This window comes from Amblyomma americanum, chromosome 5 (assembly GCF_052857255.1).
Source record: "Amblyomma americanum isolate KBUSLIRL-KWMA chromosome 5, ASM5285725v1, whole genome shotgun sequence".
Classification (NCBI taxonomy): domain Eukaryota; kingdom Metazoa; phylum Arthropoda; class Arachnida; order Ixodida; family Ixodidae; genus Amblyomma; species Amblyomma americanum.
In genome coordinates, this window is record NC_135501.1 from 76,656,442 (window position 1) to 76,677,941 (window position 21,500).

General features: G+C 46.2%; 1 protein-coding gene and 1 pseudogene across 1 annotated transcript; one reads left to right on the top strand and one right to left on the bottom strand.

Moving 5' to 3' along the window:
* Nucleotides 1-306: 306 nt before the first annotated feature.
* LOC144133982 (uncharacterized) lies at nucleotides 307-7,977 on the bottom strand. The gene is made up of 4 exons (XM_077667015.1): nucleotides 7,965-7,977; nucleotides 6,233-6,420; nucleotides 2,168-2,384; nucleotides 307-650 (listed from the first exon to the last, which is right to left on the bottom strand). Exons 1-4 carry the CDS (start codon nucleotides 7,975-7,977, stop codon nucleotides 307-309), a joined length of 762 nt encoding a protein of 253 aa, XP_077523141.1.
* Nucleotides 7,978-8,406: 429 nt separating this feature from the next.
* Nucleotides 8,407-9,696, top strand: LOC144133983 (uncharacterized; annotated as a pseudogene).
* The last annotated feature ends 11,804 nt before the right edge of the window (nucleotides 9,697-21,500 follow it).

The window sequence follows — 21,500 nt, forward strand, 5'->3', positions numbered from 1 at the left end:
ATTTTAGATATACTAGCGTATATGGCATGCTGTGTGTGTATTTGTGTACTTAGCATAGACGCCAGCACATAGGCCCGCATATATGGTAGAGTAGTTCCAATGTGTTCAAGGTGACTAGCAAGACCATAGTTCTAACCAGTCGTAGTAGGACAGCTTTAGTGATAGCGGACCTGTCGCCACAATTAGTGAGCAGGCGTTAAAGCAACACAATCTAATGCATACTAACAATGTGTGGTCTCGTATCGTTTATTACCGAACAAAAGACTAAGAAGTTACAATTAACAGAGTGCAAGCGAAAATCGTCTCTCAATAATAAAGAATGCGGTGCTCGGCGCGACAGCGCGCGCCCACGTGTGGGCGGCAACCGAAGGCTGTCGGGAATCCTGGAACACGGGGCAAGACGAGGTCGCACAGGCCGGCGATCCGTGGGTCCCCGCACAGCGAGTGGCAGAACCGCCAGAAGAAGACACGATCGCGAAACAACCACGCCCCGTCCTTGTTGTCTTCTCTGTCCCCTCCTCCTCGCGTTGACACCGGAGGGGATAAAGTCTGCATTTGGCGTCGCTGCCGGCGCGACACCCTGGAAGCCGTCAGGGCCGTACGCAGGGCCCACTCTACAGCGACATCAGCGATATCTGCGGATGACGTCACTGCAGATGCAAGGAGACCACCATGGGTACATGCGGACGATGGTTGTTTCGTGGCTTCTCGGGAAGGGACGAGATAAAAAGTGCGCGGGAGTCTCTGCGGTATTCGGCAACTTCCCCTCCTTCCCTCCGGATTGATGAACTCGCAGCGTCATCGACCATTGGCCTCCATCATGGCCCTGCAGCACAACGGCTCAGCAAGGTTCGTATGAGATTGATTTCCTAAGATTCCTTTCAGTATTACGATGCGATAAGAGAGGCTGTCTCTAGTTCATCGCCCTTACCCCTTAACATACTATTGCTACAGCTGATATCATTACTTCGGTGGCGACGACGGCACAGCAAACCACGCATAACCATTCCAAGGCAGCTTATAATGAAAACATGTCTTCAGTAAGCGAACCATCCTACCACTTTTTCACGTGCCGCTGCATGAATACCACAAATCCCGTTACAGGCACCTAGTCACGCATTCGGGCGCTGCTAGCACCAGGAAGGAGGAGTAGCAGGAGCGTTCAGCAATAACTGCAATTGTTCTCTTTGCAGCAAGAATCAATGCTCAATTGCAGACGACTACGGTGACTCGTTCAAGCGCTTCTCTACGGTGGAGCGTGTATCCTTCCCTGAGAATATTTCTCTCATGCATTTCGTCCATTTCACGCACAGTCTTTACAGAATATCCGAAAGCTCCTAAAAAAGGCGACTGCTTGATTTTACTCACTTTTTCCCCGCTACAGCTATTGCAATAATTCCTGGACGCTAGCAACTAACGTAATCTGCCGGCCGCCAGTGTCGCACATCGCTTATCTAAAAGGGATTATTTTAAACTTGTAGCAAAAGAACTGTAGCACAACCAAGACAAACACAAGAACATACAGGACTAGCACTAGTCCTGTGTGGTCCTTTCTTGTGCTCGTCTTGGTTGCGGTATAGTTCTTTTGTTGCAACATGCACCATCTAGTCCAACAAAAAGCTCTTCTAAACGATGTTTAAACTTGCAATTGTTTAAAACAACTAGAGAGCCCCGAAAGATGCGGGGAGTTGATTATTATGGCAGACGCTCTCCTGCAGCTGCAAAATCTGACATATAAAATGTTTCCCGCGCTGATACAAACAAGTTCACACAGCCATAAAAATCAGCGGGGTGTGCCGATCATTCAAAATCGCCCGGTGAATATGAGTGTTCAGCGCCAGTCTGCACGTGGTGGCAGCCTTGCACACTAGAAGCTTTTGTCCAGCTTTTCTGGGCTTTGTGTAAGAGATAGCCCTGTATGACCAGTCTTATCTACCTAGTCTTCCTCACATTTAAACCCATTTTCGAAAACACATGTCACAAAAAGGAGATGCAGAGATACCCTGCCTGTCTTAGGACTGCGTCCAGTGTAACCAAGTTTAACTAATCGGATATAGAATTCTTTCTAGAACTACACTAACACATGCATTGTCCTCATTAAATTGACTACGAGAGCTCAGTGCATTTCCGGTGCTTTCTTTCAGTAAAGCAGGATGCAGCAACTTACCGTTGCTGGACGGACACTGCAGGGAACGGTTCCTGAGGTCCTCGCTCAGCGCCGCATTTTCGCGCAGTTCAGCGTATAACCAGAGGCGCATGATTTGGACCCCCACGGTGGCGTAGTCAAGCTCCGGCAACGAGGGGTCGTCGACGAATGACGGTTCGGACAACAGAGTTGCCGACAATGTGATTGCATATCTGGCATGTCCGCTTAATGGAGACATCTGCAACGACATATAGCGATGCGGGTCAAATTTTTTAACTTGTGGCGAGACTGACAATGTTTTTTCAAAAGTTGACTGTACAACAGTTTTAATGAACACTATGCCTATAAAATTTCCAATGAGTTTTAAAGATAGACGCAGCTTGCAGTACAGCTCAAATCTGGTTTTAAATTTTGTTTGGTATTTTTTATTTTTATTACGTTTCTACTAATTGACATTGTTCTTGAAATCTCAGAGTGATAGAGTTTTTGTATGAAAGTAGCAACCAACGCTTTACACAAGTGAAACTGAAATTATGCGCTTCCAACAAGAACGATTAATTTTTATTATGTTTGTGGATGCAATAAAATTGCCACATATGAATATTTTCAGTCTTAAAAATAGGAATGCAACTAGGCTATTGATTCTGGTTCCAGTTATGTAAATACCGTTAATTAATATCTGTGAAAAATTTTCTTTGCTTATGCCCGAGAAAAAGATGTGTACTAAGCACACGGCCAAATTGGAAACTGATACCAAAACTCGTGTTTCTGATAAAAAACTTCAGGGCATTGAATTTTTGCAAATATATGAAATGCACATTGAGGTGCATGCATATTTTGAGGTCTAGATGACTTAGAAAAAGGACAAAAAAATTATTTTTGTAATAGTGAATTCCCAAGTGCAATATATTTTCGGAAAGATAAGAAAATTATCTATCAGACGATCGCGAAATCTCAAAGTGTAATTTTTTACAAAACAAAGTCGTACCCTTATTAATGGAATCTCCTAAAGTGGAAAGGAGTGTAATAGGTGAGTAATTACACATTGGCATCCACCCAATCGCAGATGTGCGGCTGAAAAGGACAGTCATACAGCTTCCTAGGAAGCTTTGCAGTTTAAAAAAGATCATCCCAGTCCGGGGTTAGAACCTGCTTCACCGGAGCAGTCGCTCTGGCAACTGAGCTAAGCGATACAGCTAGCATACGGTAGGGCGAGACGGAACTGATCAATAACACAAAGCGGGAATCCATGGGGTATTCCCCTAAACATCTCAACAACACTGTTCTCACTTCGAGTTATTGATCAGTTCGCTATCGCTCTACCATATGCTAGCCACCCCGGGTCAGCTCAGTTGACAGAGCGACTGCTCCGGCGAAGCGGTGGCCCCGGTTTCGAACCCAATACCAGGACAATTTTTTCTTTAACTACGAGGTTTCTGAGAAAGGTCCATAGCTTTTCTGTATAGCCGGACGTTTGCACTTCGGAAGGATCTCAAAGCGTACTTACTTACTTATAGCGATGCGGGGATGCCTTTTCAAAACGGCCTCGTCTCAAGCCCGGCCGGCTCAAAGAAACTTTGTCGCCGAAGTGTTAGATCATCTATCGTTATCCCAGCTAAGTCTATTGCAGAACCGAGGAATTTCACACACGTTCTCTGTTGCGTCAGCTGCGGAAAACCATACACCCTCAGACTACCTATCTCATCCGCCCACCTAACTCTCTGCCGTTCCCTGCTATGCTTGCCTTCTCTTGGAATCCACTCGGTTACCCTAAGGGGCCATCGGATATATGTGGGAAGTGCATTACAATCAATTCAAAGTTATTTATTCTGGTCATAGAGGTGCTGAAAATAGACCACAGGCTAAAATTTCCTCAAACCGGCAGGTAACTGGTATCGCATGTCCTGCAATTATTTCATCTTGACAGCATATAAGCCTGTTATCTACCAAGCAACTCCGCAGATATTCTACTGAGAGGTTCGTTTTGGTCTTTCCGCGAGGGAGTGGCACTGCAGCATGTCGTTAGCGAAAATTCCCTCGTTCACAATAATGTGGATTGGAAAACGACTGCTCCCGATGTCCTTCTCTTTGGGGCCATGCCATCCTCGTGGGAGTGGGGACATGAGAGCCAATTTTTCTGGACTTCTCCCCACTGGCGTCAAATGTCAAGCGTCTTTAGTGGCCACTACATAAGTGAAAGAGTATTTTGTAGCGATAGCTATACTACGCCACCTCTTCTAGCCTTCAGCGTGGCCACCGGAGCCACCCCTGGTCATGTGGTTGGTCACGTGATCAGCCACGTGGTTGGTCACGTGGTGCGGAGCAGCTGCTGCTGCCGGCGGCGCGGTGCGCTGGCGAAACCGAGCTGCAACAGCTGTGCGCAAGTGCCGCGTCAAGTGGGGCGAAGATAAAGAAGGAGCGCCCAGCCAAACGGAGTGGTGAAATACTGACTTTGCAATTCGAATGAGCGAATTCCACTCGGCAAGATGTAGCTATCGCGTCACCACAGCTTTAACCAGAGCCAACCACAGCTATTTTTTACTTGTAACTGTGAGAGAACTGCACTGCTCGAACCGGTTGATGGTAATCGCCTACTCTGCTAATACTGCAAAATATTACTGGTAAAACGCTTCCTCCACTCACACCCACGAGATGTGACAACAGAAAAATGGTGGCGCGAACCAAACATTCAAAACTCACGCGGTAATTGCTAATGTTCAGTACCGCTACCTGGCAAATGGTGGAAGCTGCGGAAACTAACTGTTTTTCACATTTTTTGAAAACTATAAAAGCGCACTTAGGACAACAGACTTGGTCTTCCTTGTCTGTTGTCCTAAGTGCGCTTTATATAATTTTTGAAAAATGAAAAACCAACTAGCTGAGATGTCAATTCTGTTTTTCACATTTGTTCCTTTACTTGGGGATCTGTTGGGGGCCTAAAGGTAGGCCGTAGAGGTCACGTACAATCATGAGCAATATGAGAGGGAACGAAGTTCGAGCAGTCATTTGTTGATTACTTCATAATTATGCTTTGGGAGCAGAGTTTCTGCATCCTTTCTAATTACTTTTCCTTTTGGAACATAATATCTAAAAGTCCCCCCAAATGTCGTGGAGGAATAACGAGAAAATTTGCCATTTCGCAAGAAAAGTTTGTCCCTTCTCAAATTGCTCACGACTGTGCCACACTAGTAAAAGGTATTGAGTAAATCAGGCGAGTAATATATTAGACATTAAAACATCCGTGCAAGTCCCATCCATAGGAGGTGTGAGGACTGGAGGTTTGAAAGAAGAGTTGAAACGCTGGCGATGCATGACGAGCCACACAACATGCCTCCGGTAAAGAACTCATGGGCAGAGTTTAAGAGTCGTCATGCCTTCCTCTTTCCGTAGGATGGAACACAGTTCGAGAATAATTTGTTTTCGAATTCACATTTTGACGCCCCGGCACCATACGGGGTAACAAAATCGTAATTTTCCATTTCCACCGTAAACCTCATTGTTTGGCCCGTCTTTTCTTGCTCAAAACGAAGCTGCTCGGCTAACTCGCACCCACGTCGGCCATCGCCGGCCGTCTATATCTGAATGAAAATGAATAAGATACACTCTTCCCGCCCTACGCCTGGCTTTATCTGACGCCATGCGTCGGCATCAGACACGCGCAGTTAACATCAGTGCCTCTCACAATGTACCAGAGTTATACGATAGCGCGCCCTGCGATCCGATACCGTTGTCAGCTTCCGCGGGGCACTAACGCGCGTGCGCCGACCGCCCTGAGGTCGCCGCCAGATGGCCCAAAAATACCGTCAAGCGGCGCGTATTCGCCTGCCACCTCGGGAACACTTCCGCACAGGCCGCGGTACATGAATGCGGCAGAGGTCGACGCTAGACCACATTTTGAGGAAAAGTGAGGAAATGAATAGAAGACGGGTCCCGCCTTTCCTTATCAAAACGTGCTCTTTCCTTCAAAAAGGGGTTGACTGCTGTAGCATTTATGCACACGCGGCTACTGGCAGCGTCCGGAAGCGGATGTCTTTCGGTACAACTTTCTGCCTCTCCTAGCGGTTAACAGCGATGCGTGTAACTGACCGTCAGAAGCAATGATGACCGCAGCTGGCGGTCGACGTTGGCCTCCACGTCGGGCGGCTGCCCCACGCCACCGGCGCTCGCCCGCACCACGTTCGACAGGAAAGACGCGCCTTCGTCGAGGAGCTGGTCGCTGCTCGAACCTGTAGTCCCCAGACTGGTGTCGTTGCGATCCGTTATTCCCGTTTCTCCTGGGAAAGAAGCAACACGTGCCTCGACACATCCCCTCCGGATTGCTCTCAGGCCTCACTGCAAAATTAAACATTCCTCATGTTGCTCCCCGTACTCCTACCACTTCGTCTAGCACTTGCTCGTGTGCCAAGTGGCGGCTTCTGGGGGTGTGACGCTTTGGAACGCCGCCGAAAACAAACAAAAACTGCTTTAGAGATCGTAATTATCTGCAAGGCGGAGCCGCTGGATGAGAATGAAGCTTCTCTGATTGATGGAAAGAAGCCTTACACTGCTACAGCCGAGGCCACCCTATCCCAACACTAATTTAGACGAACAATAACGATGGGTTTGTAGAAATGTACGAGATACAGCTGATCGAGCTGGCGATATTGAATGTCTAGTTTATGGATCAAAAGAACAGATACTACCTTAATGTGTTTTTGCTAAAATAACATGGACCACGTGTGTCCTGTGCAATGTCAGTTCACGTTAAAGAACCCTAGGTGGCCGAAATTATTCCGGATCCCTCAACTAGGGCACCTCTTTCTTGCTTTCTTCTCTTACTGCCTCCTTTACCCCTTGCCTTACGGCGTGGTTCAGTGTGTCCATCGAGATGCGAGATAGATATAGCGCCATCTACTTTCCTCTAAAACCAATCTCAGTTTTTGCCTGTGATCGATGCGTAAGGCGTTAGTGAGCGCTTCCTCTATTTTTACAAAAAAATAGGGAGCACCAGATCAAGCCAGGCATACAAAAACTGTCATTCAAAAGCGCTTTGTGCATTTGCTGCAATTGCAGCTTCTGGAGCAGATTAGCGTAAGAGTTTTAATGAATAAAACCGAGAAAGAAGCAGTATTGTTTGAGTTTTTGAAGGAATCACGTAATCGCATCCTCACTCACTTGTGACGTCACAAACATAGTCTGACAGTGAAAACCGAAACTCAGACTTCAGAGGAAAAAGAAATTTAATTAGAAATTGTCAATCGAGGTCTCACGAATTTCACGTGCAGGTCCATGTTAATTTTGTCATAAGCATCATTGTAGAGCAAAAACACCCCCCTACCTTAAACTTTAGCATCTGCTCTCCTTTAAATACAGAACATCACCATAAAACGGCAGGCCTTGAGAATGTCCTCCACATCTCCCTCGCCCAACTCAAAGCAATGCGCTTTACTCATTGGATGGTCGATTCCAAAGGTGTCCATTGCAACTGCCTGAAACCCCTCCTATTTATCTCTCTTTTTCGCAATTGTTTTTTCCCCTGTTACTCAATCAAACATCTAATCCTATCACCGTTTAAATTTTCCCCGCAAAATGCATCCGCTAGAGAAGTTCACCATTGTTTATTGAAGCCTAGGTAACATTTTTATACAGTACCGAGTGCAATCAGGACGTTGATAGTAGTGAGTATTAGAATAGGGGGCCTCAAGCTTTGGGGGCCCCCAAGAAGTTTTGGGCGTCCAAGTGCTCATGCGCAGAACGCTAGGTCCGCTTTGTGTCTTGGGTTAACGGAAACGGCGAACGCTAATTTGCCGATATAGCGAGCGCCCCTACTCCCCTTTACGGTCGGTCAACATGGCGGCGCCCGTCGAAGAGGGGCCTCCCGCTTCACCACCGATTCACCGTTACCGCTACGCATGTCCACGTTCACGGCAAACTAAAGGCGCACGACGCTTTCGCTTTTTTCTGAACTTGCCTGCGCGACAAAATTTTAGCGATAAAACAGGCCAAATTTTCACATTGCTTCCATGTTTACAGAGCGGCTAGGCCATTACCTTCTGAACAGCTTTCAGGCCTGCGCCCAATTTTTTGACGTCACATCCGGCAGGCGGACACTTGCAGAAGCCGCATCGCCAGCGACATGGTTTTAGTCCCTGCTGTTCTTTCTTTCACGCTCCCTGCGCCGCGCGGGCCGGTTGGTTGCATCGGCGTGGTCGCGTTTGTCGTCTCTCGTCGTTGTTTTGCGGCAATTTTGTTTCCGTGTGCGATGTGCAGTGGATACCAAAATGCCGAACAAGTGTTGTGTGCCGGGGTGCACCGGCAATTACAATACGGGCAGGAAGATACAAGTGTTTGCTTCCCAAAAGACGACGACACTTTCAAGAAGTGGTTACGCGCCATTCCAAGGAAAGACTTCGTGCCCACTTCGTACACTAAGGTAAGTAATGTTTATGGTACTGTTATGTGCTCCTTGTTGCTTTTACTTAATCAGCACGTTTATTGTGATACTTCCGAAGCCCAGATAGATTGATTGTGGCCACATTTCTTTGCTGCAAACACGCTTATAGACAAAGGGGCTAGCATTAGGCTATTTTAATAAGTAGATTCTGAGATGTTTACGAAACGTTTGTACGTTTATGCAGGTCTGCGCCGATCATTTCGACGCTTCATGCATCGAGACGATGATATCGTATGCGGATCCAAGAACAGAAAATGTTCTTACAGTTCGATTGCCAGTACCACGGTTGCGCCGTGGATCGGCGCCTACCGTATTTCCCAACTGCCATTCGTACCTTTCAGCACCAGACAACAGCAAGAGAGAAGCACCTGATGCTAAGAGGAGCCGACTAGAAGCTTCCAAACTCGCCCGTGTGGTCAGAGGATCACTGGCGTCATATGAAGCGGAGCAGGAGAGAGACCAATTTTTGTCACTCGAAGAACTTAAGGCGCGCCTGCAAGTGGCTTCAGTGTCAGTGCAGTGGACTGTGATTCATAAAGAAAAATGTACGATGTTTTTGAACATCACCAACGATCGTGAACCTTGGTTGAAGGCGTCATTGAGAGCGTTCGACAAACCTCCAAGTCTCAGCCTGCTACCAAGGATCCGCGACCAAGAATCTTGGTAGCGCTCCTCTACCAGACTCGGTTTGCAAAGTAAGCTCCTTGTTGGAAATTTTGAACAACTTGTGCATGCTGTCCGACGAGTCTGGCGAGCGTTGTAGTTCTCGCCACCTGTCGCTTGCAGTAAATTCCCTTCTAGATAAATTGGAAGCAAGCATTAAGGAAAAAGAAAGGGGCTGTGAAATTTTTAAAGGAACAGCTAACACTGCTCTCTGCAGAACGTATTGTATACAGCTCACAGGTAATGGTGTTTGCATGCATTCTCCACACAATATCGCCGCATGCCTACAAGTATCTGAGAATAACAAGTACACTAGCCTTGCCCCATCCGAGCACTATTAGGAAAGTGTGCACATCTGTACAAATTTGCCCAAAAATTCATTCTTGTGATGCAACTTTTCTTCAGTATGTTTCCCATAGATTTACACATCTGCAGCCATATGAAAAGACAGTGATGTTGATGCTTGACGAAATTCATATCAAGCCTTGTTTTGATTATAAGGGGGGCAGCATATGTGGTGCTGCAGTGAATTCCAGCGAGGCAGCCACATCTGTACACATGTTTATGATACAAAGTCTGCTGAGCTCATTCAAGGAGGTAGCACACATTCTTCCGGTAAAAACCATACAGGGCGACGAACATCATGCCATACTGAAGAAAGTGATTATACGCTTAGAAGAGATTGGGTACAGGGGCATAGCCGTTGTTTGTGACAATAACTCTCCAAACAGAAAGGTAATGAAGATGTTTCTGCCAAAGCCAACGCGTCGTCATGTTTATTCACATCCGGCAGATCCAGATCGGCCATTATTTTATGTGGTAGAGGTTGTACATCTTTTGAAGTGTATCAGAAACTATTGGCTGAATCAGAAAAATTCGGGGACTTGCTTTTTCTTTCCAAGCTTTGAGCTTTCAAACAATGATGTTCATCCTAAATGCAAAATGACTGCCTCTTTAAGAACTTGAGAGATTTGCATAATAAGGAGTCATCTCTACTGATAATGTCTGGGTATGGCTTGATATCCAAGGCACTTAATCCGAGCAACTTGGAACGGCAAAATATGAAGCTGGTACAGCAGGTTTTTAATCCGCGCGTAGCCACAGCCCTGGCAGCTCGCAGTGGTGAAGCTGATTTTCAACATGCGGCAGCAGCAGCAGATTTCATCAAAATCATTCTTCGCTGGTGGTATATTGTCAACGTAAAAACGCCAAATAAAGGCTTAATCATCGTACTGTTTGCGAAAAACCCATGTATTGCAGTACAGATGACCCAAAAGTAGCTTTTCAGAATGGTTTCATTACCTGGCTTGTTGTCTGGGAACTTTATGGGCATGACACTGGGGTGCTTACCCAGGACACATTGAGTGCCCTAAGGCTATCTGCTCAATCCTTACTGGCATTGGCAAAGTACTGCGTAAATGAACTTCATTTTAAGTGCGTCCTACTAGGGAAATATCAAACGGATCCTCTCGAGAGTCGTTTTGGACAGTACCACATATCGGTTCGACAGCTTTGTGAGACAGAGGGCAGGATTCGCCTTCAAAATGCCCCGCCAAAGATGAGCACTGATGACCTCAGAAACATCGAAGAGACAGTGTCAGAGATGTAGGAACCTCCTTTGGTGTTCAAGTTGTAGACGTTGACCTTGATGCACTCAGAGAACGAGGGCCAGTTATTGGTTATGTTGGGGGGTATTGTGTCCATGCTACAATGAAAGTTTTAAAGTGTGAAAGTTGCCGAGGACACTTGTTTGTTACCGGAAGTGAGACAGAAATGAAAGAAGACACCCATTCCTTAATCGCACAACTGGACCGAGATGGACTCAAGTTTTCCTCTGCCTTTGTGACTGCAATAGTTATGTACACTTAGGTTGTAGTTACAAAGCATGTGACAGAAAGTGCCTGCACACAATTTCTCCATGGGCCCAACCAAAGGAATGTCGTTCGGCAACTGACGCTCAACTCTCTACCGAGGCTTGAGGACATAGATGCATGTGAAAATGGGCATGCCTTCGAGCTCCTTGTTACACTTGTTGCAAACTGTGCAGAAAACAATGCTTAACAACTTATGCAATTAAAGGAATGATCAACTTCATATTATAAAATAACAGAAGGCAAAAACAGAAAAGCTCAATTCTTTCTTGAAAAATAATTTTCTACAAGTTGTACACCGCACATTTAATTACTTTAAATTGCACTGCACGTATTTTATTGCAGTTTCCTCATGTGATTTCTTTGGCGAATTTCTCCCTGTTGTAGTGCAATGATCCTTCTTTTGTTTGCGTCATGCATGCTTTCTAGCCCAAAGTTTAAATGACAGTTCCCTGTTTTTAATCTGAAATTATAAAGTATTTTGGCAATTAATGCAATGTTCTTTTTTACTGAGCTGAACATCAGACAAGGCCTGCTGTGGTAGGTGAATGACTTATTTGTCACACCTTTCGTCTGTATGTGCTCTTCTTGAGCAGTGTCTGTTATGGTACTATTGTTGCAGTGTCCATTATGTATTATTGTATTAGTGTCTATATTATTGTTCAATGCAGTTTGTGCAGTGAATTCCTTGTGCATTCCTGTACCTGCAGCAGTGAAATAAGTGGTTCTTTGTGTCACCCATTTATTATAACTAGTCCACAGTTTAGTCACAAGTGTGTTTAATGCACTGTGGTTTCTTTGCATGTCTTCGACTCTACAAAGAAATATGTTGTGTTTTATGCCATTGAAGGGCGGCCACCTACTCTGAAAAATCGATTAAATAATATTTTCTTCTAACCTACAGTTAAGACGCGAGTATGGTTTTCGTTTTCTACCTCTTGGCATTGCAATGTGCTATGTTCTGCTCCCTCTCATTCATCTCAAACTCGTACCGTGCCACAGGGCCCACTTTAATATACAGATTAGTATTGCAACTGTGTGTATCTCTTATCAGTGCAACAACTTGTTTCGGCTGTCAGTTGTTTACGGTTTTATAGCACGCAGTATAAAAGGCAACATCTGTCTACATTACAGCGCAATATTGTTTTCTGTCTGTCATGAATTTTGGCCGCGAACCATGTGTAGTCGTAAATATCTGTAAATATGCATACAGGCAGAGTCTGCTGTGATAAATAAATATGTATAATTCTGTCCGTAATTTTAATTATTTGTCCTTGCCCTGATAAATCGCGTGGGCCTGGCGTTCGACGAGCCTGTCTGTGGCATCAGTTCCAGCGAGGCGAACGCGCGGCAGTCGCTCGCAGCCCTCAACGGGTGCGCAGTGACGTCGGTGACGTCGCGTCACGAGACGCGCAGGCCTGAAATCTGTTCAGGGGGTAATGGCTAGGCTTAGCGAGTACGCGTTGTTTGACGTCAGTGAGCGCGGGACGTTCAAACTATTGGTCACGTTCACACTTGCGATTTTGATCTAAAAACGCTTGACAAAGATTATGCAATCCGGTAACACATTTTCCTTACTTATGCAGCAATTTTTAGTCCCGCGGGCATCAACAAAAGTGAAGATAATTACATTTTCCAGAGTCACCATTGCGAGTTCCGCCCGATATGGTGCTGCACGTGCAAACAATAAAAAAATGGCAAAAGAATTTCTTGTTTTTAGCGTTTGTTTCAATTATTTTATGCAAATGTAGTGCTGCAGAAAAGTAATCATATATATGAAACAAAAAGATTTTCGTTTATTTTTTTTAGCATTTCTCTTCTTGGCCACAGTGCAGTCAACGAACCCAAGCCTGACGTCAATGCGTAAAGGAAACCCATATTCTAAATGTCAGCGGTTCCGTATCGTTAGGGTGTGCTAGTTTTTTGGAGCCCCTGTTCTAAAACTCTCTAATCAGAGAGCGAGCAGCGCACAGCAATGGAAAATCCTGCCAGTAACAAAAGAGGACATAAAGAAAGCCTTAGGAACAATGCAAATAGGGTAAACCGCTGGTGAGCATCAGGTAACAGCAGATCTGTTGAAGACGGAGGGGAGATTGTGCTAGAAAAACTAGCCACCCTGTACACGCAATGAATTTTTATCGCGAGCGTACCAGAAGCTTGGAACATCGCTAAAATCATCTTAATCCAGAAGAAGAGGACGTCCAGGATTTGAAAAATTAGAGCGGTCAGTTAACTCTCCATTCCCTACAAAGTTTTTACTAAGGCAATCGCTAGTAGAGTCAGACAACCTCAGACTTCAATGAACCAAATGATCAGGCAGGCTTTCTTAAAGTATACTCGACAATAGACCATAATCACATTATCAGTCAGGTGATAGCGAAATGCGCCGAATATAACCAACCCTTATATGTAGCCTCCATAGATTACGAGAAAGCATTTGACTCAGTGGAAACCTCAGCATTAATGCAGACATTACGGAATTAGGGTGTAGAAGAGCCTTAAGTGAAAATACTGGAAGATATCGATAACGGCTCCAAAGCAACCATAGTCCTTCTTCAAGGCAGCAATAAAATTTCAATAAGGAAAGGTGTCAGGCAGAGAGAAACGATCTCGCCAATGCTATTCACCGCGCGTTTACGAGTGTTATTAAGGGGCTTGAATTGGGAAAAGCTGGGTATAATTATTAATAACTTAGTAGTGTGCTGTTCACCGATGACATCGCCTAGCTAAGTTACCGATGGGATAAAGTGCAAAGCAACATGAATAGCTTAGACGGAGCAGAACTGTGGCATAAAGTTACTATGCAGGAAACCAAAGTAATGTTCAACAGTCGTGTAAGAGAGCACCAGTTTACAAAATTTTATAACCAGGCGCTGGAAGTCGTAAGGGAATACGCCTACTTCGGGTTGCTAGTCACCGCAGATCCGGATCACGAGAGGGAAATATGTAGCAGGTTAAGAATGAGGTGGAGCCCTTTTGGAAGGTTCTCTCAGATAATCAATGGCAATCTACAAATATCCCCCAAGAGGAAAGCATACAACAGCTGTACCTTACCGGTACTCACCTTGGGGGCAGAAACGTGGAGGCTAATGAAAAGGGTTCATTTCAATGGAGGGCAATGCAGCGAGCTGTAGAAAGGAAAATGATAGGTGTAACTTTGAAGGTACTCTAAAGAGGGCTCTCAGCTTGTCTTGTTACCGCAGGAACTCTATCTACATGCTCCGAGAATCCGCTTTTCGCCCAAGATTTGGCACCCGCTGGGGAGTGGCGAAAATTCATCTGTTAACTGGTTGAAGACAAATGCAAGTGGGAGACTATGGCGAAATCTAGTTCCACGAGGAGCCAGCTGTGCCTGCGAAGTGGCAAATGTGTGCTTGGCAGCTGCCGCCACCTGTCTCATGCGCCTGTCACTAACATGAACTGCTCATGTGCAGCAGGAGCTGGCGGTTTCATTTTCAACAGTGGAGCTGAAAAGAAACGCGTATGCGCAGAGCTGCGTTGTGAATGAGGCAGTTTCTTAGAAAATTCGGATTACTGTCCTGACATCAAATTAAACCCCAAGCTCCCGCTTTTTTTTTTTAACTCACCACCAAGAGCAGGAGTCAACTAACACGGGGAGTGCCCTACAAGAAGTCGAATGGCGATGGGGGCCTCGTTTTCGCTTTTATTTTTTTTAGGTATCTGTGAATAAATAGCCTCAGGCGCAGACAACCTAGCCAAAAATTAGGCCCACGGAAATAGAAATGCGCGTGGAGTTTTTGCTTTCGCAGATAACTCCGCGTATTACAAAAAGTGGGAAGCCCCCTGGAGGCTGGCTGATAGGCACTCCACGCGTTGATTGACCCCTCCTACTCTCGGAGGTCAGTTCAAAAGAAAAAGGCGGGAGCCGGGACGCTGAATCCAATAGGGAAATCGGCCGCACAAGGCAATAATTCGAAGTTTCTAAGAATGCGTCGAGCGTGTAGATAGAATTTCCGCAGTAAAAAGGCAAACTCTAAATCCTCTTCTGTGATCCTTTAAGCGACAGGAAGGGGCAGAGTGGGTGAGGAAACAAACGCGGATCAAAGGTAAAATGGTCGAAATCAAGAAGAAGAAATGGGTTTGTGCAGGGCATGTAATGTGAAGGCAAGATAACCGCTGTTCCTCAAGGTCAACGGAGTGAATACCAAGAGAAGGCAAGTGTAGTAGGGAACGGCAGAAGGTTACGTGGGCGGATGAGATACATAGGGTTACGAGAAGAAGATGGCCGCAGCTGGCACAGGAAAGGGTCAGTTGGAGAGGTATGAAAGAGACCTTTGTCCTGCAGTGAACGTGGCCAGGCTGATGGTGATGATGACTAATTTTCAACTCTACGCTAACGCAATATTCATATTGCAGACGTATTCTCCGTACACTATGTGGCTGATTTTCACCTCCACGCATATTCCTGGCGTAAGCTTCACAGGCCGTTCGGCTGGGCCCCCGTAGCTCCCGAGCGCGTCGTTACCGGGTCGCTCGCTGCCACGGCTGAGACGGCACAATTCGGCACAATTCGGAAAACTTCGGGACCGTAGCCGTGAGCACTACCGCAGTCGACTACCACACGAAGACCGGAAGTTCCTCGCTCTGCGGGGCGAAAGCGTCAACGGTGAGGTCTTTACAAGTGGCCCCACAGTGCGGGGATCAAAAATTTGCGCTGGAATTAGGCAGTCAGCACCTCCGAAGCAGAAGCCGCCGGACACAGCAGACAGTGTAACAACTCTGGTGTCAGGGTGTTGGACCACGAACTAAACCCCAATCCTTTCGGCTCTTCATGCTTGGCCTGAAATACACTTTCAACGATACTACGAATTTTTGTTCTAGTAGTACGCAATCATTGCTTGCCCCGTAGTGAGGCGCTGTTAACGGAGTTATTTATCGGTCAGCTTGGGAGCATCTTTTATGGCCACCTGACAATTCTTGCTTCCCCGTATTTTTCAAGTGTCATAGCCTACCACCATTTATATTTCCCGAAATATGCACGCGCTGGTAAAGTTCGCGCTTGTCGTTTTCAGCTTAAGTACTATTTTTCAACTCTACGGCGACGCAATATTCGTCTTTTAGCGATAGATACATTACGCTAGCATTTCGAGACTCCAGCGTGGCGGCGCCGTGGCGGTGGCGGCGCCGCCACGTGATGCGTGTTTGGTCACGTGGTGCGGAGCAGCTGCCGGCTGCGCGGCGCGCCGGCGAAACCTAGTGAGGAGAAGTGGAGAGGAGGAGAGGCTGAATGACGTCCAGGTTCGAAGATGAAGGAATGCCCAGCGAAACGGAGCGGCGAGACACTGACTTTGCAATTCGACTGAGCAAGTTCTACTCGGCCAGATTATAGCTATCGCGTCACTCCAGGTTTAACCGGAACTAAACCACAGCGAAATTTTGCACACAGGTTAGCCGAAAACTGCCTCTCTGGTTGTCACCTCCACGAATATTCAAGTACATACACACTTTGTCGGGTTACCTTACCGGAAACGAGATTAATATCAGCATTTATGCGCTATATCCACTGACGTCATTCTCTGTGAGCATCTATGAATGTGAGCATGCGCTGCTTGACTGCCGATGGACAACTGCAGACGGCCCAAGAAGAGACAGCCTAGGGAAGAGTACAAATGGACACAATACAGTGGTGAACTTAAACTAGAATTTATTTCGCGCCTTGCGCATATAAATACACGTGAGGCAACTAAAAATAAATGAAAAACCACCCCCGCAAGACAACAATGGCTAAGTCATAGAGTTCAGGAAATGAAATTATTCTTCCGGAAAAGAAATCGACGGGGGAATTATACGCCTATCACCCTCCTCCTTTTTCTCTGTGGCTTCAATCATTTCACCACGCGGCTTATCTTTGTTTCTTGCAACAGCTCAACAATTTTCGAAGTGCGGGATGATCGCTTACGAGAATCTGCATTTTCAACATTGTTACGGCGCTGCCTTAGCGACACTGTCCAGTCTGGCCATTATAAGAACTGTTACACGGGGGAGAAATTGAATAAACAACATTTTTTGGCACCTTACGAATTTCAATTGATGTTTTTCCGGGCACTTGGGGATTGTTTTTTCAGGGTTGTTGACGCGCATACACAAAACATGCTACCTTTCTGGAAGCTCAAAATACGTACAACGTCCACTCAGACTTTTTTTTCAACTATTTTGAAATTGTGTGAGGTTTTATGAATGTAAGAAATGACTGCCACTGCTTTCTTGTTTGGCATTCAGGGCTGGGGATGGAATTTAGGGGACATTTCAATCTTTTCAACAAAACAGCGGCCACAGACAAAACAACGCGAAGTAGGTACGCTTCACTGCTAAAAATTCGTTCAGTTTGATGCACACAAGATTTAATTAGCACACTCTTGAAGCACGACATAACGATCCTCTTTTTACGAGGTACGAAAACGAGTAACTGTAAAGGAGCAACGGTTTTTTACCCCCCTGCTTGAAAGACCAGCACACAGGGCAAGGAGAAAACTCTAACTTCAATGCCAAGAACGTTTTGGTGTCATTTACAGAAACTTCGCGATTTATATCTAGAGGATCAAGAAGGTGTGAGATTTCTATGCTCAAAGCTTCACGATCCCAGGCAAGCAAAATGATATACTCTTCCACAAAACGACGAACTTTCGCTACAGCTGTGTCCTCATGGCGGCCTTGCAGTGCTCTGTTATGCATTGTTAAATAGAAGTCACTCAATAGAGGTGCCCCGTCGATATCTTTATCGGGAAAAGTATTCCGTATCTTGAACTCTTTGACTTAACCGTTGCCGTCTTTTAGGGTTCTTGGCATATGAGTGTGCTCAATGCGCTGTTTATCATTCATTTTTTTGCTTGCCTTACGTGTATTTATATGCACAGAGCGTCAAATAAGTGCCAGTTGTTAGTTCAGCACTCTGCTGTGTCCGTTTCTACTCTTCCATCTGCTCTCTTCTTACGACGTGTGCTCTTGGGCTGTACAAGCTTATCAAGCAAAGCCAACTCGCCCAACAGTTGGTGCTTTCAGGCTTATTTGGCGAGTGAGGACAAAAACGCTATGTAAGCAAACGGCGACTTACCTATGATGGTAATGTTAAATTCGCCGACCGCGATGTTCTCTGCGCCAGCTTCAGATAAAAAGGAGCTCTTGAGGGCATCCACAACACTCCTCAGTCGTGCGACCGCCTCTGCGTTGACAAGAGTGCGGTACACCCAGGACAGAAACACGGGGCGAAAGTAAATTCCTGTCACCGAGAGACACTTGTAGTAGTTACCCGGTGAGAGATGTTGAGCTGCATCGCTCGTGAGGACATAGCGGTAACGCATGACCTGCGCCACGAAGACTAGGAGAGCGTACAGGCGGGCACGCTCCACGCTCGTCGCGGCGAGCGCGCTCAGGGCTCCGTAAATCTGCGGCTCGGCTCTGATCTCAACGTCTGCGTGGAAGCCAGTGAAGTTGGCAGGCAAGCCGCCGCTGCTTAGGGCGTCGGCCCACGTGGCGCCGGCGAAGGGCGACTGCAGACTCCCCAGGCGTCGCGTCACGAAGGACTCGGTGCTCTTCCGCTGTAAGAACGAGTGTAATCGCTGTGCGCCATCGCAGAAACGCTTAATTTCATCGCCCTAGAATGAACTTCTTAACCAAGAAATGTTCTATTTGGTGACACACAAACTAGTCGTCACGCATACTCATATCCTTAGAAAGCTCTCAATTGATGCCATTTTAGAGCTGTATACAGAGCACTCGGCGACACTTATCGACTTCAGGTTTGCCGTTGTCGTCGTCCGAACACGCTGCGCCCCAAAACCACATTCCATGACTTTAGCAGAACGGAAAGGAGGCAAGTGTATGAACGTTGGCATTTTTCAATAGCGCGAAAAAAGACAAAGGGGATGCGAGAGAGACAAGCTATGACAATAAAATTAATTTTATTCCGGAAAAATGCCTGCTCTTAAATGCTCGAAGGGCAGCCGCACTCGCTCACAATTGCGTGAAAACACCGACACATGCGGCACCTTCATGAAATTTCCACAGCTCCATCAAGGTAAGTTCGGCTGTGTGGGGCGGAACACGACCGAACGCTTTGCAACACACGGAGTATGCGACGTGGTGATTCGATACGCCCCGTACTTTTCCGACATGGCTGGTCCATATGCTCGTGACCCACATTGGCATGCCCAAACTCTGCTGAGCAATCGTGCACGATGAATCAAGTAAGGGTGAAAGATCTGTTGCTATCGGTTGCTCGATGTCTTAGTTTGGTCATGTGAAATCGGTAGTCCATCAGAACTCCTGCATTTTATTACATATACTATTCTTACCCTATACTGTTTTGAATATATATACATGAAATTTTAACTCATTTGACAACTAGCTTCAGGCTCATTGCTATGAATTAGTTGCCTATCGCCGCTGATATCAGTGTGCGGTTGCACGATGTTGCAGTCTGGAATACATACCATACATACACTACAGGAACGGTGCCGAGTTTGACAAATGCATATTAACACGAAAAAAACAAGCCAATCGGATTTACTAAAAGGCGTCTAAGTATACACTTTAACTACACAATTAAAAATGAAAAGACAATCTGCAGGTTCTTACAAGCACTTGGCGTCTACTCCAGATTTATCGTGGACTGTTCGCACTGAAAATGTACTAGCCAGCACCTACGGAATACTCCGATTCATTCATCGCACTCCTGTTCCTCGAGCAAACACACAAAGCTTCTTGCGTTTATTGCATTAGTTCGCTCTAAACAAGATTATGCTTCATTCATGTGCAGTCCCCAAAAGTTATATTTCATTTGGAAGCTACAATCCTCACAAAATAGGGCTTCCCGGTTTTTCTCCCGGGAATATTCAACTAGCTCCAGCTTCCTTTGAATTCAAAGTAGCCCCAAACTTCTTTGTTTAGATATCAGACGAAAAATATACCGTCTTAAGTTCTTTCCCATGATTTATTTTAATGCGACTACCTACACTGCAGCCGTTACCAGACCTGCTTTCCGCATTTTCTCGAGTATTGATCATGACTTTAAAATGGAACGATCGTTCTCACGCAGTGACCTAAACCGTTCTTTTTTACACTTAGCCATCAATGAATGGAATCAGCAGCACAGTGATGGCTTGAGACAATACACGCAAAAATGTGCATAACACAACTTCAGGATATTGTCGCATTAAAAAATATGTGCATTTTATTCTACTCTTCAGTAGTGTACCACTATAGGTTCTGCTAAGTGCTCGGTATTCGTCAGCGGATGTTATATTACTTATTTTGAAGCGAAAAGCTTCACTATGCGGGTCAGAGCCGAACTTCGCATGAGCCGAACCGGTGAGTTATGCGCATGCGCGAAAACGAGTGACGTCACGCGCCGTGCAGGTGGTCGCTCCTCGCCGCTGCCGCAGCCGTCGCCGTCGCCGACTCCGTCGCCTGACCTTTCGGTGCAGCCGCGCGCTACTGCACATAAGCGGCAAGGAGGCTATATAATGCGCTTTGACAGAGAATAGGCGTGCGCACTCGGCATGGAAGGGAAGGAGAGTGCGGCTGCTGCTAGACTGCGGAGAAAATCTGGTAAACTAAATTCATCCGATCCAGAAGTACTCGCTTGGGAGTTCGCTGCACAACAGCGAAAAAAAAATGATAAAGCCAAAGCTAAACGTGCAGCCGAAACGCCTGAACAACGGGAAATACGCCCTGCTAAACGACGTCGGAAAGAAGCCGAAAAGCGTGTCTTGGCCGAATCTTCAGCCAGCAGCAGCCAAGCGAGTGAGGAAGTGGAAACAAGAGAGTCAGAAGAGGAAAATCCCAAGACTCGCGCTTACACCGACCACGTGGTACGACTTAGTGAAAGTGCGAGTGCGACTAGGGTGTTTACGACAGACTTTGTGAACAACTCATTCGGCCATGTTTGGGATGTGTGCGAAAGACTGTGGCACTTGCGAGATTTGACGCCGGCAAGTGACAGTATGCGTGAGACGTTAAGTTTAGCATCGGCGGTCGAGTTGAGTGGAACCGTGGCTAGGGTGTGCGCGTCGTGCAAGGGATCTCTGGTGAAACAGAAAATCCCTCTCTACAGTGATAGCAATGGGTGTCGCTATCAACCTATGCCACCTGGTTTGCCACTGCTAAACGATGTAGCCGAAAGACTAATTCCACCGTGCATCCCGTTCGTCCAAATACGACGGCCATGACGTCAAACCAAGCATAACTGAAGCTTTTCGCTTGTATATCCAGGCTTAACCAGAGCTAAACCGCTGCCTAATTTTTTTTCACGTGTTTCGATTGATACGCATGCAAACAAGTGCGGTTGGTCTTCTACATTGTAATATTATTGCTACTTGATTTTCTGCTTTAACATTTTTCCCCACCCTCCTCCAATGCAGTGCCCTTT

What these genes read in the sequence shown, in the direction of transcription:
- LOC144133982 (XM_077667015.1), bottom strand. An exon ending in GGTCATCATTGCTTCTGACG is followed by an intron (nt 2,385 to 6,232) that starts GTCAGTTACACG and finishes ATGTCGTTGCAG; the next exon opens with ATGTCTCCATTAAGCGGACA. An exon ending in GCAGTGTCCGTCCAGCAACG is followed by an intron (nt 651 to 2,167) that starts GTAAGTTGCTGC and finishes TTGCATCTGCAG; the next exon opens with TGACGTCATCCGCAGATATC.